The sequence below is a fragment of the Penicillium longicatenatum genome, assembly GCF_028827895.1.
Source record: "Penicillium longicatenatum strain IBT 33135 chromosome Unknown contig_2_segment0_segment0, whole genome shotgun sequence".
NCBI classification, from domain to species: domain Eukaryota; kingdom Fungi; phylum Ascomycota; class Eurotiomycetes; order Eurotiales; family Aspergillaceae; genus Penicillium; species Penicillium longicatenatum.
This window is the reverse complement of record NW_026643120.1, coordinates 3,581,050-3,606,480: the sequence shown is the minus strand read 5'-3', so window position 1 is coordinate 3,606,480 and position 25,431 is coordinate 3,581,050. Positions and strand designations below refer to the sequence as shown.

The window sequence follows — 25,431 nt, the reverse complement described above, 5'->3', positions numbered from 1 at the left end:
AAGAAGAGAGAGAAGCGCTGATCTACCTGGAGGGGTCACTCCACTCGCAACAATATGCGCAAGTGCCACATCATGTACTCTAAGCACCTATGACTAGTACGGTGACCCGGACCAGGACTTTAACTCTGTTAAATAAAGCAATTAGTTCAGATGTTAGCTAACTAACGTAACTGGTAAGCGAGTCGGCTACTCCAAATCACGTAGTAAATGTGTATGAATGACTTAATCAGATATGAAGATCATCTGAATTTCAGGAGTACACTTAGATAGAAAGAGAATATCGTTCTATAAGGATAAGTCAGCCAAAGCTCTGGTTGTCGGGATATAAGGCTGTGATTTATCACAATAACTAGGTATTTTGGGTTGGCCGGGCCGCGTACGTGGCCGACTCGCTTACCGGTTACGTTACGCATAAGCTACCGTAGGTCTAACTGTAGGGCTAACATTGGAGTTTGGTCTTCGTCCATATTTATGGGAAAGCACTGCTAGCTACAAGTGAAGGAAGTTTGGCTAGGCGTCAGGCTCTCAAGTCAGTGGCGAAGAGCGTACCGTTCTACATAATCGATATCAACCATACTTATGAAATCCTAATCAAACCCAAGCTCAAGATTATGAAAATAGAATAACAGTAATTCTTTCTCAAAGTCTGCCAATAAAACCAAACCCCAACCCGCAAAAGAGCTACTAAAGCTCTCCCAACGTGGCAAAGCTAGCATAAACTTCATCATTGGAAGTACTAACCAACAGATTATTCGCACAGCTACTGCCCAAAGCCGCATTGCCAATCCAAGCAGGCTCCCAATAATAAATACCCAGGCCACCAGTAACAGCCTCAACAACAGCAGCCAACTCCTGCAAGAAAGTCTCCTGGCCCGCAACGGAGAACGGGATAGACTTCAAATCACTCGGGAACGAATACGCGGGCGAAGGACACGAAACAGGCCAGTTAGTCTCAACGATCACGATGTCCTTTCCGTACGCCGCGTACATATTCGTCATACTGGTCTTCAGCGAGGAGAGAGTAGCCGATGAGCTATAGAAGGGGTAGTAGGAGATACCCATGTAATCGAAATCGGAAGAAACCAGATCCGTGCTGGATGCGAGGACCTCGTTGTAGAAGTACTCTTGTTCGCTCCAGCTCCAACCGTTGTCGAGATGAATCATGATCTTGGGGGTTGTCTCGAGGTCGGAGTCTTTGACGCCCCAGGCTCCGGAGTGGAGGAGGCTGGCGATGTTATCATAGTTGGGTGTTTCGCCCAGGGGCCAGAGGAGACCAGCTGTGATCTCGTTGCCGATTGAGACGATGTCGACGGTGAGGCCAGCCTCGTAGAAAGTATTGCATACTTCTTTGGTGTAGTTGTATAGTTGCCAGGTTAGGGTGTCGATGGAGGTTGTGGACCATCCGGTGGGGGTTGTCTATTTATGTTAGGGATCTTCAGTAAGGTGGATGGGTGGGTGCGTACCTGGTCACCTGGATCCGCCCATGTATCACTCAAATGCAGATCGAGGTATGTTCCCATACCCTGAGCCTGCACTCTAGTCGCAAGCTCGATGTTGTAATCGAGATCGTAACTGCCATCACTGGGATTCACCCAGATACGCTGACGGACGGAATTAATTCCCAGATCCGCCATGATCACCTCCAACTTCTCTGTCTTTCCAGCGGAATTCTTGTACGAGATACCGGCGTCCTCCTCGACGAGGAGGGAGGAGATGTCCGCTCCGCGAAGGGACAGCTCCGCGGACACAGCAGGAACGAGGAGCTGGGAGGCAAGAAGAATCAATGGAAGCATGATGGGCAATTGCACTCAGCCTGTGAGTCTTCTCTGGATAGATAATGGGATGCGATCGAAGGAAACGAAATGTCTAACTGGAGACATCTTCGCCTTTCTATACTTTCTATCCTCTGGCCTAGTTCCAGCTGAGACGGGGAAATTCCCCCATTGCACTTTCGGCTATTTTCCAGATGTCAGAATACTTGTCCGGAGAACATCCTGCTTGGGACTAGCATGCGCGGGTGAAACGCCCGTCTGATGGTGCGGCGGGTGGGGAGATTGGGGTATCAGGTTACCGTTGTGAAAGTCTTTTCTGGGAGAGGTGGCTTACCCCCTGTCTAGTCTATCATTTATATGACGCACGTGGCTCTTCTCTTTCTTCAGGGAAATGCTAGCTCCGGGGAGTGCGTGTCACTTGGACATGATTCCTTTTCGGAGGATTTAAAGCCATGCTTGTTCCCGCTTGGACGCCTTTGCCGATCCCGGTTCACCATGGCCAACTCTATTCTCCACTCTCTCTTGCGTGAATATTGGACCGTGAGATTTATTGGTGGAATTCAAAGATACAGGCTTTGGTGGGTTCTATAAGCGAGGCTTGGGACTGACGTACACTTAGGGGTCAATATGCCAAAGCGTTATGGTCACCCCGCCGGGATAAACGAATAGAGTACGGGAGGTATACCCCTGGCCAATGAGAGACAATGGTTTAGATGACTCCGTATTACAATGTATACTGCGCTCTTGTTCCATTAATCATTTCCATCAATTGTCATTGCAACAGGCGTCCCCACACCGCTCAGCTTCATATATCATGCAGGCATCTTTAGCTGAAATCCAAAGAGATCGCGGAACCCCACTCAACGTCAACATTACATACAAGTAGAGTGTTCAAAAAGATCCGGGCGCTTCCATACAACAGCAAACGGATCGGTAGAGATAGAAAAAATAACGGGGTGACGCCGTGCCAGTCCGGGGTTGACTGGCACCGACCGTCCCAGACAGCCAGAAGCATGAAACCTCGCATCATGACGGGTGGGTTATGCCACCGATGCGATATGTATATATGTACAAGACATGTAGCATGTATGTCAACAAGCTCTAGGATGCTAGGTCCAGAGGTGACTCGGGAAAAGCAATCACATTGTACAACGACTTCGCCGTATAAAGGAAGTGTCGAACCAGAGGGGAAGGGAGGGGATGGATTTTGAGGTATGCCTGGGTATTAGGCGCTGGCTTTCTTGCCGGTGGGAATGGGGGCTTTGGTGGATGGCTTCTTCTTTCCAATCACAAGAATTTCCTCTTCAGACTCTTCGTCCTCGTCCTCGTCGTCACAGTAGTATCTGGACTCGTCTTCCTCTGATGGGCGAGGGGAGCATTGGTGGGCTTTGATTGTCTCCCCCGTCCGGAGGATAGAAGGCACTGTGGTCGTGTCGTCGGAGTCTTTCTCTTTAAATTGGTAAAAACCATCACCAGATAGAGACGAAGCGCCGGAGATGACAGACGGGATGCTAGGGTGAGAAGCACTCTGAGACATGCCGCTCGTGAAATCATCCGCAGAAGAGGAAGAAATAGTGGCGGCAGAAGGGGTGGAGGCAGCGAGGCCATTGCGAGGGGGATCGGCAGAAGGTCGAGAATCCAAGGGAGGAGCCAATAATGGCAAGTGGAGGGAGTCAGTTGAGACCATCGCGCTTTCAATGTGCGGAGCCAGTGCATTATCTGCGCTGGGCTCGATGTCGCTCTTTCTGCGGCGCAAAAGCGCTTCCTTGGTGAGGTGGAATGATTCTGCAGAAGAATTACCTGGGAGCTGTTGGGAACGATTGCGTCGGTGTGCTGATGCCGTAGCCGGGATACGAGAAGGTGCAGGGCTTGCAGCATGCCACAAGCCTGTCGTTCGCAAATGACCCATTGCTGAAGCATTGCTCACAGCGGTGCTGGGTTCGGACCGATGGTCTCCATCCAACGAGATTGCCTCTCCAGACGGGGAAGTACGACGACTGCGGCTACCGTAAGAACCTCGGGAACCGCGTCGATGGGCACCACTGAAAAGACTGCCAAATCCGGTGGTTCCCAAAGCTTCGATGATCGAGGGAGTGCCGGTTCGCGGTCTGTTCGTCGGTGTAGCGTCGAAGTTGGACTGCTTGACAGTCTTTGTAGACTCTGCAGTAGACATCGAGGACTTGGCGCGCCGGGGAGGGCCGGGTCGAGGCGTTACACTTGAGACAGCCGCCATCTTATTGATCTCGGGTATGATCGCATCATCAAAATAATTGCCCCAGGAGGATTCTTCCTCCACGGGGCTTGCTGTGACGCTCTGGGCGAGTGGATGTTCTGCTGGGATGAACTTGGACCCCCGAATGTCCTCATCTCCTTTCAAGCTTGATCGGCGACTGCCAGACGGAGTCTTGCTGAATGTACCTATGCTCGAGGCCGAGGACAATGTGTCTGAGGAATTATTTGATCGCTTGCGGCTCTCCTTGTCCTTGGAGGACCGACCGCCAAACCATTTTGCGACATTGGACCGAACGCGCTGGATGAATGGTACCTTGCTGACAGCACTCGTGACTTCTTCGTTAGAGACCTCGATTCTCTTGCCCTTGCTTTGATAGCCGGGGTCACTCTCTTCCACCCAAGCCCGTGGGTTGGGAAGACCCTTCAGAGTCCATGGATGATGTTTGATCTCCTTCAAGGTAATGCGCTTGAAGGGGTCTTTGGTCAACAGACGGCGCAGCAGGTCGTATAGCTCGTCGTCAATGTCCTCGTAAACAAGTTCGTCGCTATTGCGATATGCTCCCTGGCCGACGTCCAATGCGTCGTCCACGACAGGAACGAGACGTTTGCGCGGAATGAAAACTTCCTTCTTCACGATGGTCTGGAACATGCTGTACTCATCATCTGACACAAAAGGCAGACGTCCAAAGATCATGCCGTACAGAGTGACACCTAGAGACCAGACATCGATGGCACCTGTGATCTTGGGCACCGACCCGATGGTTTCAAGAAAGTCATCACCAGTATAACACAGCTCCGGAGCGTAGAACGCAGGTGTACCAACGGTCTTGGACAGCTCACGGGCATCATCCAGTTCGGTAGCATCAGTTTCTCCTTCGCCTAGTTGCTCCTCTTCCTCATCATGCAATGGTCGTCCCAAATAAGACACGCCGAAATCGGAGATCTTAACGCGATAATTACTGGTGACCAGGAGATTGGCTGGCTTGATATCACGGTGAATAATACCCTGGAAATGGAGATATTCTAGTCCGAGAACGGAGTCACGGAAGGCGTTTCGAGTCTCAGCAATTGTCAAGCAAGGGACATAAGACAGATCATCCGCATCGGCAGACCACTCCGGCTCAGATGGTGCATAGCCGAAACTGCTAGATGCTGTGCTGAACCGTCTTTCAAATGGATAGTCTGAGTAGGCGCCGTACATAGTGCCTTCGACTGCAGCCAGTGCTGAGTCCTGGGCGGAGGATTGACTAGGAGATGAATCTGTCACAGCAACCGACCGGGTGGATGACCGCCTGATTGCTAGTCCAAGCCCTTCGTCATCTTCTTCATCCGAGGTGTCTGCACCATGCTCCAGACTCCAAGCGGGAATGGGCCCTTGTTGTGCATCTGCGGCCTGCGCTTCAACCCGTTCCCTAGCCCTTTGTCGTTGGCGGCGTAAGTGTTGCGCCGTCCGAATGAATTGCTGACTCTCTTCTATGAATGCTGGGGTATCAGGTATTCCAGCCATCTCCCGTTCCAGACGTAGTTTGTCGACATGAACAATCTCTCGCAAGCCCCTTTTCCGCCAAACTATCTCCCCGTTCTCAACATACTCCAACACAATATAGACTTTTTGCCGATTGGGATCATCGATCACCTCGAGTAAACTGACAACATTGGGATGCCGAGCCTTCTTCAAGATCGCAACCTCCTTTTTCACCTTGTCCTCTGGATTGCCCAGCTTCCCAAGTCGACGTCGCTTGGAGTATCGTTGAACAATCTTGATGGCAACCTGCTGCTTGGTGGTGATATGCCGACCCAGCTTCACTTTGCCATGTTCTCCGCGTCCTAGTTCCTCAAGAATCTCATACTGATTGATGACTTTGTTCCCAGTCACCAAATCTCGATCAACTTCGACGGTGTGGGTTTCCTTGGGCGGTTGTAGATGCGTTGGGTGAAGAAACGGGCTGCCAATTGCACTTCCATCATCCGAGCCCATAGATGGAGTGTGTCGATGACTCCTTATTGAAAAGAGACCCGGACTCGACAACGGGGTGTTCCCGGCAGTGCGAGATACCCGAGGGAAGCGGGGAGTCGGCTCTGCCTGTGACGGGTAGGAACTGCGCGATCCGAGATGCGGCAACTGGTAGGTCGGATGAATCTGGGACTGGAGGGAGGCATAGGACTGGTCGGGGTAAACAGGGTATTCGGGGGTGTTTTCGGAGTGTCGAGATGTCCTACGAGGGCTGCGGCCCACGCCGCCCTGTTCCGACCGAACATCGACCACGATATCCTCATTAAGTGCTTGTAAAGAGCTCGTCGAAGAGCGGGTGGAGGGTGCTCGCCCGGATGCGTAGACATGAGGGAAAGCTTGTCGAAGGGTCGCTTGTGCCTCGGAAATCTCCGCAACCGCGCTTTTAGGAGCCTGTTTGGTGGTAGTTTGTGCAGTCTGTCGAGGCTCTGGCTTGTCTTTTAATAATGACAGGGCCTGTAATGTATCCTCAGACCTGTGCGTCGGTGGTCTGGGGTCCAAGCCATGGCCATTTCGAGTCACCTGTTCCGGCTCCTCTAGACCAGGGACCGAGGACCCTCGTTCCGTCATTTTTTTATTCTTCCGTTGCGTTTATATGTATGGGAAGGTGAGGAAAGATTTAGGCGTGCGGGCAAACGGCGCCAAGTTTCCAGTTGAGCATCCTTTTCACAATCTGCCTTTGATGGAATCCAAATTTCTTCACAAGCTGGTGAGCTCGAATGGCACGCACGAATAAAGCGGCATTACTCTGCGACTCAAGGCAGATTGGGGCGAGAAACCGTGTACCGGACAGCGGGCCGCCAAAGGGGGGAACGTAGACCTGCTACTGCACGAGGGAATTTGGCCGATCCTACACACGTGGAGGAAAGGGGTCGGATATGGGCCGGAAGACAAATTAAGGCGAGCGATTCGAGGTATAAATAGGCGGTGTCGGAATCGTTTTCGAAGGGCCACGCTTTCGAAGAGGGGGAGGGAAGGTGAAGGGAGAACCTGCGAACAATTCGAGAAGGAGTGTCCAAATGAACGGCAAGAAAAAAAGAAAAAGAAAAGGAAGGAAGAAATAGTCCTCGAAGACAATAAAGCCGAAAGGGAGTTGAGGAGCTCTAAGGGAGAAAGGAAAGGGAGGTTGGGTTAGGAAGTGGGTAATAGGGCAGAGCGAAGATCGGATGCCAAGGGAAAGTGAGAATCAAATACCAATGACGATGCGCCCCACGAGAAAAAAAAAAAAAGAAAAGAAAAGTCGGCGTTACAAAAACAGAAGTAAAGTTTAAGGACTAGGCTTCAAAAGGATGTCGAGTAAATTTACAATGAATTCCGATACAGAAAAAGACCTCAGCACCAGAACTTGACTGGTGGGGCTTGTCAGACTCACTAAATCAGGCCGGACTGCTTCGGCCGATTCTCCGGTGTGGCGATCTTGATATCTATACCCTTGCTGTACATTACGTCGAGGACTTTACCTTGGCGCACTGCCACACCCGAGGTCGAACACGAATCAGAACCTATTTTCCTTCGTGGTTAGTATAGAGATGCCATGGATCTGTCTTCTTTAAATCTGGTTTGTTTTGATGTTCTCTCGCGGATTCAGGTTTGACTGTCTGCTAGCGGGAAGACCCTGTGAAGTCTTGAGAGCGCCTCTACAACCGCCAAGTACCATTGGCGGTAACTTTTGATTATTTTTCCATGACCCTGGTTTTGTTATTTTATTACTCAGAATGGGCATTGGATGACCCTACCATCTTCCCCTTTCGTCTACCAGCAGCACTAAAAGGCTGACCATTACCCCGTACCCGTCATCCTTGGTGAACGAGCCTGCCATCTCAACCGCCAATCGCACATCTTCCCCGCAGCTCACGGTCCAACTCGGTACAATGAAAACTAGCTTCAACCCGGGCGCCTGGTGTCAAGGATTCCGTCCCATTTGCTTGCCCGTCGGGTCCGTGGATAGTGGGTACGATTGCCAATGGATGCCGCTCCCTTCTGATGGGTTGGGACCAACCACGCTCACGTCCCGGAGATTGTTGCGAGCCAGGGGATGTAAGAACAAGGATGTTCCCGCATGTGCATATCTTTGGCACACTAATCATTAGTTCGTGGGGATGGGCGCCAGGGATGCGGAGTGGAATAGCTACCCGCTTCGATAGGTAATTGAACATGGGGTCCATCTTCATTATAACATATAGATAAGCTGCATCTGATATAGAAGACCGCAATGAATCCAACACAAAACACCCGAGAGGCGTGCTGCAAGTGCCTCCTTTGGAATCGTCCGTGCGCGGTCGAAACCGGACAACGATTACATCATACAAGGGTCTGGGCCCGCTAATTAACCACCGTTAACCTTGATACACAGTCGATTACGACTTGCAGAACGCACTGATCACCTAGAGACTCCTGTCTCTTTGACTCTGTGGCGCGCAAATCCTGTGTCAAATTCGAAAACTGAAATGCCCCCCAAATTGATGCCAGGTATTCGGAGTGGATCCAAGGGGATGAATACTAGTATACTGTACAACGCATGTTCTGGGTCGCAGAAACGAGTGGTGTCCAGAGCCCAGAGCCCAATACTCAAAAAACAGTGCCCGATACCGATGGTCTGAGACCCCCGGGAGAGCACCGAGACCAAGGGCTGAAATTTTCCCGCTCGGAAAAGGGGATGGAAAAGGAGCTGCTATTTTCACCAGATTTTGCCCTCGCGACCCCTTAGCGTTTTGACTTGGCTCGCAGTCTAAACTGGGATGAGTTAGCTTCAACTTCCCTCAACCCCGCATCGAGACTCCGGGTGGTTTACCGACACCGGACGACCCCCAGAATCCAGAATCCAGAATCCAGATACATGGCGAAATGTTCATTGGGTGCTCCGTGCGAATACGGATCAACATCCTCCGCGCCTTCCTTCCTGGGATCATCGGACCTCAATAGGACGCTAAACTAAGTCCTGTAAATAGCAGAAACTAGCCCCTGTATTCCCTGTACAGTACCCCGAGCGCAAGCAAAGTTGGAAAAGAAATCCCCGAAAACTTGTATTTGATAATTTTATTTAATCTTCCGTAACTATACGAAATCTCAAGCCTCTATGTATACCATTCGCCATACTTTCTCCCACTCCAGCGTCCTACAGGCTACTCTTGAGGTCTTACCCTCTACGCCTCATGCGTAAAAGTCGATCCATGCACATGTGAAATCGCCTGCTCTTCGCGGATCGGCCACCGGGATCTGCGATTTCGGGCTCAATCCTCGTTGGTCCGTCTGTCTGTGTGACACAAGCGGCGCACGCCCTCGCCTTAATCCAGTTGCCTGGGGCGTGCAACCACCTCCCTTAATACTCTGTATTAACGTCCTTTGAGACCGATTTCCAATCTGACAGGGTACACCGTGCCTGCGGCAGGGTATTACTAGTAGTGAATAGTTAATCGAGAGGGGTAAGAGGTACGCTTTGGTCTATGGTAGAACATGGATATATGTACTCTGGTACTTCAATAACCCTGGCCTTATACGGGATGTAGGTATTGGCTTATGCGCCACGCACATGCTTTTACATTTGCATTCGGTGTGCATTTGAGTATTAGCTGCGCTGATATTCTGCCTTTTGATATGTGATCTCCGGTTTCTTCCTTACTTATAAACGTCTGCTTTATTGGTTTCGGGTTACACTAGAGAAAACCCCGGGATTCTGATATGACATCTGTATCAGATTACGAATATGGAACTATCTGCATGGCCGAATGATTCGACAGGCCACTTCTTCTTGCTATTCCTATCGGACTCGGAGTCGTTGAGGTTGGGATTGGGGTGTAGTTGCTGAAGATAAGTCGAGAGGACCATACCTGATGAGGAACGGATACTCAAACTGTCGCGGAATGAGCCCGTTTGCCTCTGAGATGTTTCATTTGAACTGTGGGAGTGTTGCTGCTGGTGGCAAATTAGCACTACTCTTTGGCGTTGAGACGCATTAGGGCTCGTGCTTCCCGTCGCTTGTTATAGCTGTATACCGTCCTGGTGGCAATATAGTGATGTGCAACTAGGTGCTGATGGCCATCAAATTGGTCAAATCTGCTACCTTCACCAATGTCTCCGAATTTATTATCATCAAGATGCCGTTGATTTAATGAGCCATAGACTAATATGACGGGGATTTCTTGGGTATACATTTCAGGCCATCATATAGCTAATATTTGAGCGAATAGCAATACAGAATACTGTTTTCAACCGAATAATTCAGCCGTCTCACCTCACCTTGAAACCATAACAGTATTATAAAAAAGGGTCTATGGGCAGAGATTACAGTCGATGCCATTGAGGCAAATTCCTCTGGTTGGTGCATTGTGTCAATAAACTTCAAAGGTCAATGAGTCTAGCCAAGCAGTGGCAAGTGATACAGTGAGAAAACGCCCAGTCTGCCGAGCTAGAGAACGGCCCGAGCACCCGCAGCAAGTCAGTCCAAACCAACCTCAGAGACCGTTTGGTATAGATGCATCTAACCCTGGCCCCTCCCCCAATAACAGAGTACAATATTCGGCACGCCCTACCCAGGCTGCGGTGGCTGTGTACGGACCCCCAATATCCAAGGCGAGGTATATGATTTCTTCTCCTCAGCTCACCGAATAAAGTTTGACATGAACTCCTGTTGGAGGCTCTGATTAGTCTCGAGTTGAGAAAAAGCAAAAACCGCCAGTGCATGAACATGCAAGGCCCCTGACAGGCTACTTTACGCACAGAGCCTTGTCAGCACAATGGGTTGCTGCTACCCGTTGCCAGCCGTCCACCAGGATCAATGCGGCTAGTAGGCTCGCATTTGGTGATTTGCCATGCATGGCCGGTTAGATTATCCTAACGATGGACAGGTACCTCGAAGATGCTACGTGCATAACGCCAAAGTGTCTAATTTGCACTTTCCAAAATGATTGGTCCGGTCGAGACCAATGAATCGCGGGCAATTCCTTAAGTTCCCATTGGAACTGACCCTGACCTTGCATCCCGAAATCGGCCTTGTGTCGTGTGCATGAGGGTGCATTTTTTTGCCCTTTTTCCCCCTCTTCGCTTCCCAGTTTCAGGTGTGCTGGTAATGTACAGAGTCAATGGTTATACGGGGGTTCTCCTAGACAAGCTTACGGTGATGCGCCCTATGCAGAGAGCGCATTGATCCGCCAATTTTGGTTCAGATGGGAATCGATCTGTTAAGCGCTGGTATCATTGGGATTTCTTCTGATTTCTGCGAACTGGCTACACAAATTCAACACGAGCCTGGCTCTAGTGGCTTTGCCTCAATAGCAGGGGATATTTGAGGCTAGACCTTCCCGTGGCGGGGGTTGGCGTGACAACCCACTGCTCCGGGGGACGTGATCCATGGTTTGATGTCAGCCATGGGCCCACTCTTAGGGGCCACCTTTGGAGCGATAAATCGATGACCTGAAGAGTGCTCAAAGAATTGAATGATGATGCTGGAGGCAATAACATGAGCGGGGTGAGACTTCTGAAGGCCAAGATGAGACTTGGCAGTGTTGAGGGCGCGCGGTATGGTGTTGGGTAATTTAGTCTTTCCGCTTTTCGGGTTCAGTGCGAGTCTGGGTTGTCTAGAGTAACATTGGAAAGCAACATAGGGTTCTTTTGGGCGTTCGTATATTGAATAGCATCATGCCGTACTATACTTCAGCAAAAATTCTTTAGTCGAATTGTTGATGTTGTGCAACCACTGTGCTAGATATGGCTCTGATTATCTCCACATTTCAGACTAAGAGGGGCGTGGATCGAAAGTCGATCTCAGAACCAATTTTTAAAGTACGTAGCTTCAGCTAAAATCTCTGCTCAAAGTTTAAGCGAAAAGTTGCCCTTGCTTGGGTGAAATACTAGTCGTCGCCCTGGAGGCCTCAGGCAATCATTAGTATCCATGGAGACCTTCGCACCTTCCAACTTGTATACTCTCCGGCCAGAAAACAAGGATTTCTGCTACCGAGCTCCGGTTTATATTAACTTATATTAAAATACGACATCAACAAGCCATAATGAAGAGGAAGCGAGGTAAATTCATACCGGCACTTTATGGCCCCGCTTGGCGGCATTGTTGATGCTAGGCACCTAGCAAAGAACCGGGAAGTCTATGGTGTTCTGCAAGACATCTTATAGTCCACAAGATCCACTGCATGAGTTTCTATTGATCACATTTGCTGAGCACAGCATAAGTGGCGGTGGTTGGGCACAATCCACGCAATCGCGCTGGTCCCAGCACCATAATGAGTCCCGTTGCCGGCGCAACCATGTTGATCTCACGCCGATCTAAGCTCCCGACAATTTATTTGGCTTCCGCAATTCTTTATTGCGGGCCTCTCAATTGTAAGGAAAAATATGCAAATGGACCTACAATTATTCTGATTGGTGACCCATACTCCGTAATGAGCTACCCAGACTTTCTCGGCCCCGATCGGCCGTGTTTACTCGTACATAGATGTAAGATTCGGCATATGGATGCATCTAAACATCACGGGGCCACATCTCCGTATTTTCTCTCTTCTAGCAACGCTTTCTGACCGTTGAACTACTCAACTTTGGATCTGTGTCTCAGAATCTTGATCGCGCTAGACATGTCTATCGCGATGCAATAAACTGCTTTTACCTGTCAACCGCGTGGCGCCATGCTCAGCGATCCTGGAATGCATCCCTTCCCTTGAACCTTGTGTCTCAGATTGCGCTGCACCATGGAGCCCCGCCTCCGCTCTAAGCTACGTCGACTCGGCTTCACATCCCTGAGCCTAGTTGCTCTCACTTCCTCCGCCTCTGCGATTCCATACACGCCTTCCGCTATATTCCTCGCTCCGCAATACAATGATTCGCTGGCGTACCTCCTCCAGCCGGACAGCTCGAGCGCGGGCCGAACGCAGTTCCTTTCTCTCAATATTTCTTCCAGTATTAACAGCAGCGACACATCATTCACGCAGCTTCTCGAAGAGACTCCTTTTCAAAATGCCGACCAGACTTCGACCTTCCTTCCCGTTATCGATGACCGAGGAGTGATCACCGTCTACACAGGGAATTGCCATAACTCATCCGATACGCAAGAAGTATGGCAATTTCACTCCGACAAGAACAGTACCGTTGGCAATGGAACATGGACTCAGGTTTCAGTAAAGTCCGATGGGGAGAAGACAAAGCCAAGCTACCTAGCCGCGGGGTTTACGTTTGCATCCTCCAACAAGAGCAATACCTCCATGTACATGTTCGGTGGAATGTGTCCCTTTGCGAATAGCACGACTCAGACCTGGCTGTCCGACGCCAACTACTCACAGTCCATGGTTGCCTTGAGCCCTAGTTCCGACACGACCTATGTTGCGACAACTACAGGGAATCGGGCGCCTCCGGTCCCCGAGGCTGGAATGGCTATTGTATCGCTTCCTGAGACTTTTTCGAAGACAGAAACGCAGCAAGACTTCCTGTTGGTTGGTGGACATACGCGACATGCTTTTTTGAATATGTCCCAGTTAGCCATATTCTCATTGCCGCAGGAAAGTTGGAGCTTTGTCACCGTCAACTCACGAGAAAAGCCACGAACGGAGCTAGCTATCCGAGATGAGGTTTTGGTGACACCTCGATCAGGTCATGCTGCTGTTCTGTCTGAGGATGGTACGAAGGTCTTTGTCATTGGGGGATGGGTCGGTGATACTTCGACGCCTGCTGATCCCCAAATCGCCGTCTTGGAAGTCGGTGAAAGCTACGGAGGTTCTGGAGACTGGACATGGACTGTTCCATCATCGACCACCGGTGATGCTGGTATCACTGAGGGGACTGGAATCTATGGACACTCGGCTGCAATGCTCCCTGGGGGTGTGCTGATGATTGCTGGAGGGTACACCATTCCCAAACAGTCCACAAAGCGGTCATCCACAGAACAAAATTCCAAGGTCTACTTCTACAACTCGACATCTGGTGGCTGGGTCAAGTCCTACACCAATCCTTCAGCTCAAGTCTCCACATCCGCATCTTCGTCACACAAGCATGGCCTCTCATCAGAACAGAAGATTGGTCTTGGAACTGGGTTGGGTCTTGGAATTCCTCTCGCCATATTGCTCGCCATATGGGCGTGGAGATACTTCCAAAAGCGCCGAGTGCGGAACCATCGCGATTCGCAGCTCCGTGAACTCGCGCTGGGGGCTGAGCGTGCTCATTTCTGGGGTCGGGGTGATCCACAGCAGGCCAGCAGCATCCGCAGCTCTGGGATGAGCGAGAAGATAGATCCATCTTCTATGTATCCCTGGTCTGGAAATCTCAGTGCGACCTCGCGGCCTGCTTGGCAGGACAATAATGATAGCCAAAGCGAAAACCATGGTTTGCTTATGGAGGTACCCAGTCCGGACAAAAAGCCTCGCCCAGATAGTCGTCAATTTAGTGGTGCAAAGCCTTACAGGATGTCTGGATATTGTGACTGGCGTCGAAGCGAAGCCACAAGCGAAATCCATCCCATTGATGAACGTGAGGAGGACGAGGAGATCCTCCGAGAACGTCTCATGTCCACTATTCCCAAAGAGGAGCAAAGGCCTAAGATCCAAGACCCTGATGATCCATTCTCAGATACTCCCTTTTCTACACCCCGAAGCACAATCTTCGGTGTCGGTCTTGGTCCTTTCTATACCCGAAAAAGTGCTATAGACGGTGACGGCCAAGTTTCGCCAACGAAGAGTGATCGAACATCCACCAATCTCTCCGAGTCCTCCGCCTTCTCCTTCTCATCCGCTAAACAAGGTGGCCTTGTTTCACAAGCGCGGTCTGTTTACGTCGATAGGCCCCTGAGTTGGGCCAGCAGTGGCGGACAATCCGTCGATGGCATGGCTGCCATCTCAACACATAGCAGGGATACAGCACATAGCGATGTGGATGCTATAACTGCTCCATCAGAGAACTCATACTCAGCAGACTCCTACTCAACGGCGCGTACCACCATCGCAGAACGCCACGCAGAAAATCTCTCCCTCCTCGATGCAGATGCAATCGACACCTCACCTTCTAAACTCCCCTCCTCGAAACCTAAAACATCAGACTGGATGCTCCAAACCGTTCGTCGGGCTCTCACGCTCACCCGACGCAGTCCAACCACCCAACTTGAATCCGAAACCGAATCCGCTCCCCTAGCTTCTGGCATTGACCGTCGCAGCACCGTTATCGGACCAGGCTCATACCCATCTTACGGCGGTGCTACTACCCCCCGCCGTGCTGTGTCTGCTTCAGCGGAACTCTTCCGACGCAAACAAGGCGCCAAAGACTGGAATGCTAAGAAGCGTATGTCGGAGAACTTCACGATGGCCCGCTCTACGCGCGATGATCTCTTCATCGGTGCACCGGGTTACCTGGGTGATGATGACACTATGGACGAGGAAGAAGAGGAGGACTGGGACGTCGAGGGTGCGGCTGAAGGACGCAGTGTGCAGGTTACATACACCGTCCCTCGAGAAAAACTTCGAGTCGTCAATGCCTCTGCGGCTGATAATATCTCCGAGCGCAGTCTCAGTCGCACGCTTAGTGGTCGTCGTCATGTGAGCGGCTAAGATGTACAGCTCGGCCTTGATCTCGGATTTTTATTACTTCTTTCATGTACTTATGACAAGTTATCTTTTCTGGAAGATTGTACACAAGATGCGGCTTATGTTTCCATGATTATGCACGATCGCTGTTTTAGGCGTGGGGTTTTGGTTTTTTTTTCGTTCTTTCATTCGTTTGATATCCATGAGGTTGATATGATGCCCACCTGTTTCAGGTGTTTGGGCTTTGAGCGCTGGCTTGATGTGTGAAATTAGCGCTTGGCGGATACTTTGCTACTCTACAAATTACTTTACAAATGGATCCAATTTCAAATGTCGCAAGATAATCCAAGGTCCATGGATGTAGAAGGTGCTATCTATCTTCAATGCTGATACCATTGAATTAGGAAATGGTCAGTATGCACATGCGAGTAATATCTGTGTGGTACATGATTATTGTGGAGGTAGTTCATGGAATCATAGCTCATGCATCTCATTCAACAATCTTGTATCTAACACTTAAATAGCGAGGATATATAACAGGCCGAAAGAGGATTTTCATGCAAAGGATCCAAGTTCAAGATAGGAACAAACTTAAAAACAAATGATATCTATAGAAATTTTCATGGCCCCGTGATATTTTTCTTCTTATATCCAACTTACGCACCATTAGGAGCAGTAGCCGGCTTGGTGGGAATAGTAGAAGGCAGCGGCGGGAGCAGGTTCTTAGCGCTCTCACGGGCGTACTGAGCCATGAGGGCATCCATAATGACAAGGGAAGACATGGCCTCAACGATAGGAACAGCGCGGGGCACGACGCAAGGGTCGTGACGACCCTTAGCCTCGAGGATACCCTCCTCGAAAGCGTAAGTAGCAGTGTTCTGAGCCTGGCCAATAGTAGCAGCAGGCTTGAAAGCGACGCGGAAGTAGATGTTGGCGCCGTTGGAGATACCTCCCTGGATACCACCGGAGTTGTTGGTCTTGGTGGTAAGACGCTGGGTACCGTCCTCATTGGTGGTCACGATGAAGGGGTCGTTGTGGATGGAACCGGCAACCTCGCAGCCGCCGAAGCCGGAGCCGATCTCGAAGCCCTTGGTGGCGGGGATGCTGAGCATGGCGTGCGCGAGCTTAGCCTCGAGCTTGTCGAAGCAGGGCTCGCCCAGGCCGACGGGGACGTTACGGATCACACATGTGACGGTTCCACCAATGCTGTCGTGGCTGTCACGGAACTTCTCGATGACCTTGGTCATGCGTGCGCCGGCCTCGGTTTGCGGGCAGCGGATCGGGGCGAACTTGTCGACAGTTTCGCGATCGATGGTCTGCAGCAGCTTAAGGTATTCGGGGTCGGTAGAGGCGGTGGGGTGTTCGGCGGTAGGGGGGAAGAGGTGCTCGTTGCCCACGGAGGAGACGAAGGAGACGATCTCGACACCATGCGACAGGCGGAGGTACTTTTCGGCAATGGCACCGGCAGCGACGCGGCCTAATGGAGTGATATTAGTTAGGCGTCCCAATATATCTGACTGTGTTTAGAATCGCTTACCAATGGTCTCACGGGCACTGCTGCGACCACCACCACTGCTGGCCTTAACGCCGTATTTCTCGAGATAGGTGAAGTCGGCATGGCTGGGGCGGGGGTACATGTCCATAGTGCTGCCACCGTAGTCCTTGGGCCGCTGGTCCTCATTGCGAACCATCATTCCAATTGGAGTACCCAGAGTCACACCAAACTCGGTACCTGACTGGATCTCAACGCGGTCCTTCTCATCACGCGGGGTAGTCAAGGCGCTCTGTCCGGGACGGCGGCGGGTCATCTGGGGCTGGATGTCGCTCTCGGTGAGCTGCATGCCTGGAGGGCAGCCGTCGACGATACAGCCGACAGAGCGGCAGTGCGACTCGCCATAGCTGAGAAATGGGTAAGAAATGGCAGTTGTGGTTGTGGTATTGCCTCTCAACTTACGTAGTGACACGGAAATGTTCACCCCACGTCGACATGATGATCAGTTTTTTTTTCGCGCGGGTTTTAGTCGGAAAGATGAGGGAATTGAAGATAAAATAGACTGATGAGAGCACCTCAAATAATCAATGGCTATGAAACCAACTAGAAGAAAAGAGAAGCAATTATTGGAGAATGAAGAGTCATAGAAAAGCAAAAAAACCGAAACACAAGAAATTCGACTCATCAGGGCTGCCTATCTGGGACTAGCGCAACCGACTATCGGCCTAAAAGCGATGCGCGCATCGATAATCAATCAATCAAAATCGCCCTTACTCCCAAATGATTCGGGGATGCTTTTCATCGACAAGGTGCGGTAGCACAAGGCAATGGGCCCGTCATAATTCTTCCTTTCCTGTCCATCAATTCGCCGAGCTAGCCCGTCGTCCGGCATCCCGGCACCAGATCTACCAGTCAGTATCGACAGACCCTTACGTCAATCTCTCGATTGAGCATTTCCTGCTGGAAAATGCGCCGGCCGACTCGAGCATCCTCTTCCTTTATATCAACAAACCATGCGTGGTAATTGGTCGCAACCAAAACCCATGGCTAGAAACCGGTCTTCACGCGTTATACAATGACCGCCGGGCGGATTTCCCCGAAAATGATGATGCGGTGTTTGTCCGAAGGAGATCTGGTGGTGGCGCGGTCTTCCATGATGAGGGAAACCTCAACTATAGCGTGATATCTCCTCGGACCTCTTTTACGCGCGACAAACATGCGGAGATGGTGGTTCGCGCGCTGCACCGCATTGGGGCGGTCAACACGAGTGTCAATGACCGACATGATATCGTTATCACGCCCCCGGAGGACCTGGCGCAGCGTGACGATGAACCGCCATTCCGAAAAATCTCTGGCTCTGCATTCAAGCTGACTCGCCATCGAGCCCTCCATCACGGCACGTGCCTGCTAGATTCGCCGAACATTCATGACCTCGGCAAGTTTTTGCGGTCTCCGGCGCGAGGGTATATCAAGGCGAAGGGCGTGGACAGTGTGCGATCACCCGTGGGGAACGTCTCGAGTGTGCTGGCAGACTCGTTCTTCTCCATGCAAGCAGTGATGGACAATGTGGTGGAGGAATTCGCCGGGTTGTATAATGTCAATTCAGATGCTGTTCGTCGCGCGCGCCGAGCCCGTGCAATGGAGCCCGAAATATTTGCCGGTGACAGCTGGGTCTCGGGAACGGTGGGAGATGTGCAAGGTGACCAGGAGCCGGATATTGGAAAAGGCATTGCGGAGCTACGGGTGAGTAATTTGACAATGGTGTGGACCTGAGCTTGACTGACATTGAATGATAGTCTCTCGAGTGGAAATACACACAAACTCCGCAGTTCACCTTTTCAACATACCCTACTGAAGACGATCCCCGGGAGCGCCCAGCATTGCCTTCCTCGCTGCCTCCTTCTGTAAGTTATATTCTAATCTTATTTGTTAGCGGCTGCTGATACTACGTCAAGACTCGTGCATTTCTGCGCCTCAAGTATGGAGCAATCATTGAAAGCAATATTTCCGTCTCTTCAGATGCATACGTAGCTTCTGACCAAGCTACTCGTGTGCATGAAGTCTTGAATGGACAAAAGTTGCATGAGATGTCTGTCGAACGCTGGGCAGATCTATTACGGCAGGGTCTTGGTCCGAGTGGAGTGGATGTTGCACAAAGGCTGGCAAACTACCTTGGTGACTTGCTTGGAGGACATTGATGCCATATAGCAACCTGTATTATAATGAAGCTGTAAAATTCCTGCGACATGCCTGTTCCGGCTAGTTTCCCCTCGCCACCACGTAATCTTCCTCTCCGATATAAAGACCCGCGCCTCGCACCGGTGGACTTTAGGATTCTGCCCTTCTGCCTCCCATCTATGCGCTCATTGCTGCGCTGTGATCCCGATCACCCAATTGGCCCTTCGGCCCACTTTCCTTTTCTTCTCGGTCGCGTGCAGCGGTTGCGCCGAACGTTGCCTCCGTCCACTTGGGATCGACAGAATCTCGTCTTTTCTGGGTAAAACTTGAGGATGCTCACACGCCAAGACTGCAAGCTTTAGCTGGGGTACGGGACGAGCTCTTTAGACGATAATGTTCGCCATGCAATGCTTCGTATCGTCCAAAATGAGCACTTTTCCTCGTTTCCAACGCGAACAATTATGCCGAATATCGCAAGATATTTCTCCAGGTCATGAGCTGGTTTAAGGATCAGGTGTACTATGAAGTATCTAGAACGGCTTCTGCAAGAATATTCATTCCGCTTGGGTGCTCGCCTGTAGGCTCTCCGCCAGGCACCAAGGACGGAGTAGCAGGTGCCTATTCCGAACTCGAACCAAGGTTTGGCTATTTAATCGCCCCAGTCTTCCAATGTCTCACTCATCTGCCTCCTTTCCTCGCTTCGCAAAGAACATAATAACAAAAAAAAAGAAAATTCAAGAGAAAAAGAAAAAAGAAAAAGGAAGCATAAAAAAGACGACAGACAATGACGGAAGCAGAGAGCACGAAGCTGTCTACGACACCAATGGCAGGATTAGCCTCAGCCCCAGCTTCGGGCACAGACACAAACGCAGACGAAACAATGCGCTTTGCCATCGCCCGCTTTCGTAGCAGAATGGCCGCCGCAAACCAAAAGTTTCTCCAAGACCGCATCAATGAGATCGAGGCGAGAGGTTTAGCATCCGAAGAAGAGAAGCGCCACTATTTGCGCCAGTACAAATATATGGACGATCTCGTGTGGGACGAAGAAGGCCCCGAAAGGCGCAGCAGCAGTACGATCCGGATCCCACAGCAGACGTCACTCAGTGACCTCGATATTCCTGCTATTCTCAACGCCCTGCCATCCTATGCTGGACCGGCTGACGGCGTCATCCCGCCTCTGTTGCGCACAGAGCAGTGGCGGCAGATGTACCTCGACACAGTTCAGCGTGTGTGCCAGCAACAGGCAGACGCGATCATCGAAAACGAAGAGGAGAGTGATGACGGGTGCTGGTGCCACAAAGACCACGAGCCGATGACTATCCCGCGGTGTGATGAGCTTGCCCTATTCTTAAAGTATGCGCAGGGGGTGGTGGACATTGACTTCCGGCACTTGGGCATTGCGCCGTTCGAACCGGCTTCATCGTTCGGGGTACGGGACAAGGAACTGGACGGACTTGACGAGGGACAGAGACGCGACAAGCTTGCGGATCTGGACCTACTCAAGCGCGAGCAAGAGAGCTTGCAGCAGGAGTTAGAAAGCGAAGAGTCGAATAGGGCGATGGGGCCATTTATCCACGATGACCTGGAGGTGAAAGCTGGCTTTCTCACTGGCACTGGATATGATCAGTTGTCTGAATGCGAATCGTGGCGAAGTGCGTATGTGTACTGCCGGCTGTGGACGAATGACAAGGACGATGGCAAGCACAAGGATGGAGACGTTCAAGATGCTGCCAACATCCGGGACTGGGGGTGGCGGGTAGTTGTTTTCCAGGACGAGGCTTTCGACTCTAGCGTTTTGTACGGCCGGAAGGCGCGCTTTGATTCTATTCCAGAATTCTTAGATTGGTACGCCAGCTGGCTGGACCGTCTAGATGCACGGGGGTTGCTCTCTCTGCGGCGCCACGCTTTAGGCTGTGAGACGGACTGCGAGTCAGAATGTGAGGATCATTGATATATACCCGGGCTATAGGAGATAGTAGCTTACCAGCTTGCTCCTTTGTAAAATTTACTTGCTCAGTGAGCTTTATGATATACCATTCCGAAGTGACCACATCCTCATCTATCTAGCTTTAGCTGCGGCAGCCGAAAGACTGCAGCATCATGACAATTCCACAGGTCTTCATATTCTAGGTATATTTACAACCTTGGGAGCAAAAGTGATGGTCGTCACACCTTTTCTCCCCAACCTCGTTGTATGTATCATATAGCTGAGTTGTAGCAGTAACCACGAACATGTGAATCATATTACGTGCATAGGCCCGCACATCAACCTAAAACACCAAGATAGCATACCCCAGTTTATCATTCTCGCTGCCAAGACAAACTGCAGCTTCCCCGCAACAGCCCGAGTCAGCAAAGATCGACTCTTCCCCGGATAAAGTGACTTTCTCCATTTGATCCAACGTCGTATTGAGCCCGTCCTCATGGGGAATCAGCCTATGTTATTCTGAACCGAAAGGTCAAACCCCCACACCCCCGCTCGTAAAGCTCGAGCTAGACCACACATCTGTATAAAGGCAAAGACCTATCAATACCCAATGAAGCTGGCCTTTTGCCATCTGATACTCTCCTTGGATTCGTGGAAGTTCTATTCCGTCTTTCCTCGTCTTATTTGACTTCTCGTATCGTTTCTGATAGGTGGGGATATAGGGCCAAGAAAAGGCTGGGCTTGGAGGTTGATGCATGACCTCGGGTTGACGGTAGCAGTTTGTAGTTGGCACTGAGCTCTCTTGCTATATAACCTACCGTTCTGGGCTTCTATTTGATTTAGGTAAATTCTTCTTTCTGCACTGCCGTACATTGTGACTCGAGGTGCTTCGTATTCGATTCCGCTCAAGATGTCGGCATTATTGCAGAGGATTGTCCACAATGAGGCGATGAAAACGGATCCAAAGGAGATCTATGGGTGGAGGGTCTACTTGCTTGCTTGTTCGGTAAGTAGCTTATTGCCATTGTTTCAATCTCTATACATACTGAGAGCTCTACAGGCATGCTGCGGAGGAATGTTATTCGGTATGGACTCAGGAATCATCGGTGGTGTCCTGACTATGCCGCCCTTCAAACAGTGAGTGTTCGTTCAACTGGGTGATTACTGATATTCTAATGCTTTCTGGGGACCAGAACGTATGGTCTGCAAGACCTCGACTCTGTAGCCCAGGCAAACTTATCTGCCAACATCGTCTCCACCCTCCAAGCGGGATGCTTCTTCGGGGCTCTCCTAGCATCCCCCGCAGCTGAGAAATGGGGCAGAAGAGGCGCCTTGATAGGATCTGCGCTGATTGGAATTGTCGGTGTCATCATGCAGGCCTCGGCAAGTGGTCATCTAGAGGCCATGTACATTGGACGGTATTTATCAACCCATCTCGGGCTGATTTGGAGGGACTCAAGCTAACATGGTTTTTCTCTCAGTCTCATCACCGGCTTCGGAGTCGGCGGCGCCTCAATGATCAATCCTCTCTACGTCTCTGAAAACGCTCCACGCGCAATTCGCGGAGGACTGACGGGTCTCTATCAGTTCTTCATCACAATGGGAATCATGTTGGCCTTCTGGATCAACTACGGCTCACTGCTTCATCTGACCGGGTCAGCAATGTACCTTGTTCCACTGGCAATGCAGGGTCTGCCCGCTGTGCTTTTGTTCGTGGGTATGCTGCTCTGCAACGAGTCTCCACGTTGGCTGGCGAAACAGGATCGATGGGAGGAGGCACGCGCGACTTTGAGTAAAGTGCGTGCCCTGCCGGTTGATCATCCATACTTGGAAGAGGAGTTCCAGGCTATCGCGCTGCAGCTGGAACAGGAGCGTGCTTTGATCGGTGGCTCTGGTTTCTGGGATCTTATGAAGGAGATGTGGCTTATTCCTGGGAACCGGAAGCGGGCTATGATCTCGGTGTTCTTGATGATATGCCAGCAGATGACGGGGACAAATGCTATTAATTATTACAGTCCGCAGATTTGTGAGTTCCCCCAATATCCCTCGAGTGGAACGTGAGCTGATTGATTGCAGTTAAAAATGTGAGCCTTCGTGGATCCGATTCCTAACATGATCACCGTAAACTCCCTTCTTAATTTGGGAGTACTGACAGATTCTTACAGCTAGGGGTGACTGGTAATGCAACCAATCTCTTCGCAACGGGCATCTACGGCATCGTCAAGATGGTCAGTTGTGGTGTCTTCCTCATTTTCGTCGCCGATTCCCTCGGCCGCCGACGCTCCCTCCTCTGGACATCAATCGCGCAAGGACTGGCCATGCTTTACATTGGGCTATACATCCGAATTGCTCCTCCGGTCGAAGGTGCCCCCGTGATCCCGGCCGGCTACGTGGCTCTCGTCTGCATCTTCCTCTTCGCAGCTTTCTTCCAATTTGGCTGGGGACCCGTCTGCTGGATTTACGTCTCCGAAATCCCAACTGCACGACTACGGTCCCTGAATGTCGCGTTCGGTGCTGCGACTCAGTGGTTATTCAACTTTGTGGTTGCGCGGGCGGTTCCGAATATGCTGGCCACGGTTGGTGCTAATGGTTACGGGTGGGTTTTTTTCCTTTTGGTGGTGTGATTCTGGCACTGACGTAGTTGCATATGCAGGACTTATATCATTTTCGCCTGCTTTTGCTTTTCTATGTGTGTCTTCGTGTGGTTCTTTATTCCAGAGACAAAGGGTGAGTCGGAACTTGCACAATCCTTTATCGCACATCGCGCTTGCTAACCCAGTCTATCCAGGGTTGTCTCTCGAGAAGATGGATGATCTATTTGGTGTTACCGAATTGCTTCAGCAGAAGGAAGATCCTGAGCACAGCTCGACTCCAGCTCAAGCGGACAAAGCTACGGAATCTCACGTTGAGCGAGTGGCATGAATATCTTGTTTTGGGCTTGGCTGGGTAGTAGATGTTTACTTTTTTGGTGTTCTTTTTGTTGTGACACGCATGTCAGCTTAGTACTCAACTCCAGATCAAGGACCTACAGTAATGAATACCTTGTAATCATGCATCATTACATGTGTCCATTACATGAGTTGTAAAGTGGTAGATGCATGTACAATGTTATCTTGATTAGATATGTATAAAGATCCATTACTATCACGGATACAAGAAGGGTATAAGTTTCAGAACATGTGTCATTTCTATGTAAGAAGTTCAATATTTCAATAGGTGTATATTGCAGTTGTTGGTTGGTGTTTTGTTCTTGCTTTCTGGTCTTTCTTTTGTTTCATGTTTCAAATATATGGATGGTCACATGGTGTTCATGAAAAAGTCACGGAAGCACGAAGATGAATGTGTTGATGGGTCATGGTCCAAGCATCAATTGAATTTGACCTGACACTCAGCTTAGTGAATTGTTTGGTGTGGCAGCTGAGTGGCGCCCTTCAAATGAGACTTGGACCAAGACAGAGTCGAGAAAAGGGTCGAAACCGGAGGGGGGGGGGGGGGGGGCAATGTGGTCGCTGTGGTCGTTGTGGTCAAGTCTTAACTGAATTTGTCCTGACACTCAGCTTAATGATTTGTTTGATGCGGCAGCTGAGTGACGCCCTTCAGAAAAGACTTGAACCCAAGACGAGAGGTTGAAGAGGGTTCGAGAGTTAAACGGATGTTGTTGATGTGTCATGGCCAAGTCCTGACTGAATTTGTCCTGACACTCAGCTTAATGATTTGTTTGATGTGGCAGCTGAGTGACGCCCTTCAGAAAAGACTTGAACCCAAGACGAAAGTTGAGGAAGTTTTGGAAAGGTAAACGGGTGTGATTGATTGTCATGGCCAAGTCTTCATTGAATTTGTCCTGACACTCAGCTTGGTTATTTGAGATTTGAAAGTGGCTTGGAGCTGAGTGACGCCCTTCAGAGAAGACTTGAACCCAAGACGAGAGGTTGGAGATGTTTCGAAAGTCAAACGGATGTTGTTGATTGTCATAGCCAAGTCCTAATTGAATTTGTCCTGACACTCAGCTTGATGATTTGTTTGATGTGGCAGCTGAGTGATGCCCTTCAAATAAGACTTGGACTAAGACAGAGTCGAAGATAGGGTCAACCGGGGGTGGGGGGGTAGGTCAATGTGGTCGTTGTGGTCAAGTCTTCATTAAATTTGTCCTGACACCCAGCTTGTTGATTTGATTTGTGATTTGAAAGTGGCTTGCAGCTGAGTGACGCCCTTCAAAGAAGACTTGGACCTGAAAAGAACGGAGTTTCAGTTTTGTGGGCGAAAGGATAAAGGGGAGAAGAAGGACAACAAGATGTGCTGATGTTGTGCTGTGA

General features: G+C 50.5%; 7 protein-coding genes across 7 annotated transcripts; 4 read left to right on the top strand and 3 right to left on the bottom strand.

Annotated features, from left to right (window-relative positions):
* Window positions 1-684: 684 nt before the first annotated feature.
* On the bottom strand, window positions 685-1,793 carry N7484_003858 (arabinogalactan endo-1,4-beta-galactosidase; the record flags this gene model as incomplete). The annotated part of the gene is made up of 2 exons (XM_057114278.1): window positions 685-1,416; window positions 1,464-1,793. 2 exons carry the CDS (start codon window positions 1,791-1,793, stop codon window positions 685-687), a joined length of 1,062 nt encoding a protein of 353 aa, XP_056974418.1.
* Window positions 1,794-2,997: 1,204 nt separating this feature from the next.
* Window positions 2,998-6,585, bottom strand: N7484_003857 (putative serine/threonine protein kinase; the record flags this gene model as incomplete). Its single annotated transcript, XM_057114277.1, has 1 exon — window positions 2,998-6,585. One exon carries the CDS (start codon window positions 6,583-6,585, stop codon window positions 2,998-3,000), a length of 3,588 nt encoding a protein of 1,195 aa, XP_056974417.1.
* Window positions 6,586-12,707: 6,122 nt separating this feature from the next.
* On the top strand, window positions 12,708-15,545 carry N7484_003856 (uncharacterized protein; the record flags this gene model as incomplete). Its single annotated transcript, XM_057114276.1, has 1 exon — window positions 12,708-15,545. One exon carries the CDS (start codon window positions 12,708-12,710, stop codon window positions 15,543-15,545), a length of 2,838 nt encoding a protein of 945 aa, XP_056974416.1.
* A 632-nt stretch (window positions 15,546-16,177) lies between these two features.
* N7484_003855 (bifunctional chorismate synthase/riboflavin reductase [NAD(P)H] ARO2) lies at window positions 16,178-17,510 on the bottom strand (the record flags this gene model as incomplete). The annotated part of the gene is made up of 3 exons (XM_057114275.1): window positions 16,178-16,998; window positions 17,059-17,420; window positions 17,476-17,510. 3 exons carry the CDS (start codon window positions 17,508-17,510, stop codon window positions 16,178-16,180), a joined length of 1,218 nt encoding a protein of 405 aa, XP_056974415.1.
* A 283-nt stretch (window positions 17,511-17,793) lies between these two features.
* N7484_003854 (putative lipoate--protein ligase) lies at window positions 17,794-19,211 on the top strand (the record flags this gene model as incomplete). The annotated part of the gene is made up of 3 exons (XM_057114274.1): window positions 17,794-18,756; window positions 18,810-18,917; window positions 18,969-19,211. 3 exons carry the CDS (start codon window positions 17,794-17,796, stop codon window positions 19,209-19,211), a joined length of 1,314 nt encoding a protein of 437 aa, XP_056974414.1.
* Window positions 19,212-19,975: 764 nt separating this feature from the next.
* Window positions 19,976-21,142, top strand: N7484_003853 (uncharacterized protein; the record flags this gene model as incomplete). Its single annotated transcript, XM_057114273.1, has 1 exon — window positions 19,976-21,142. One exon carries the CDS (start codon window positions 19,976-19,978, stop codon window positions 21,140-21,142), a length of 1,167 nt encoding a protein of 388 aa, XP_056974413.1.
* Window positions 21,143-22,028: 886 nt separating this feature from the next.
* On the top strand, window positions 22,029-24,040 carry N7484_003852 (sugar porter family MFS transporter; the record flags this gene model as incomplete). Its single annotated transcript, XM_057114272.1, has 8 exons — window positions 22,029-22,124; window positions 22,179-22,255; window positions 22,312-22,536; window positions 22,600-23,144; window positions 23,195-23,202; window positions 23,284-23,714; window positions 23,772-23,845; window positions 23,907-24,040. The coding sequence occupies 8 exons, from the start codon at window positions 22,029-22,031 to the stop codon at window positions 24,038-24,040; spliced, it is 1,590 nt and encodes a 529-aa protein (XP_056974412.1).
* Between the last annotated feature and the right edge of the window lie 1,391 nt (window positions 24,041-25,431).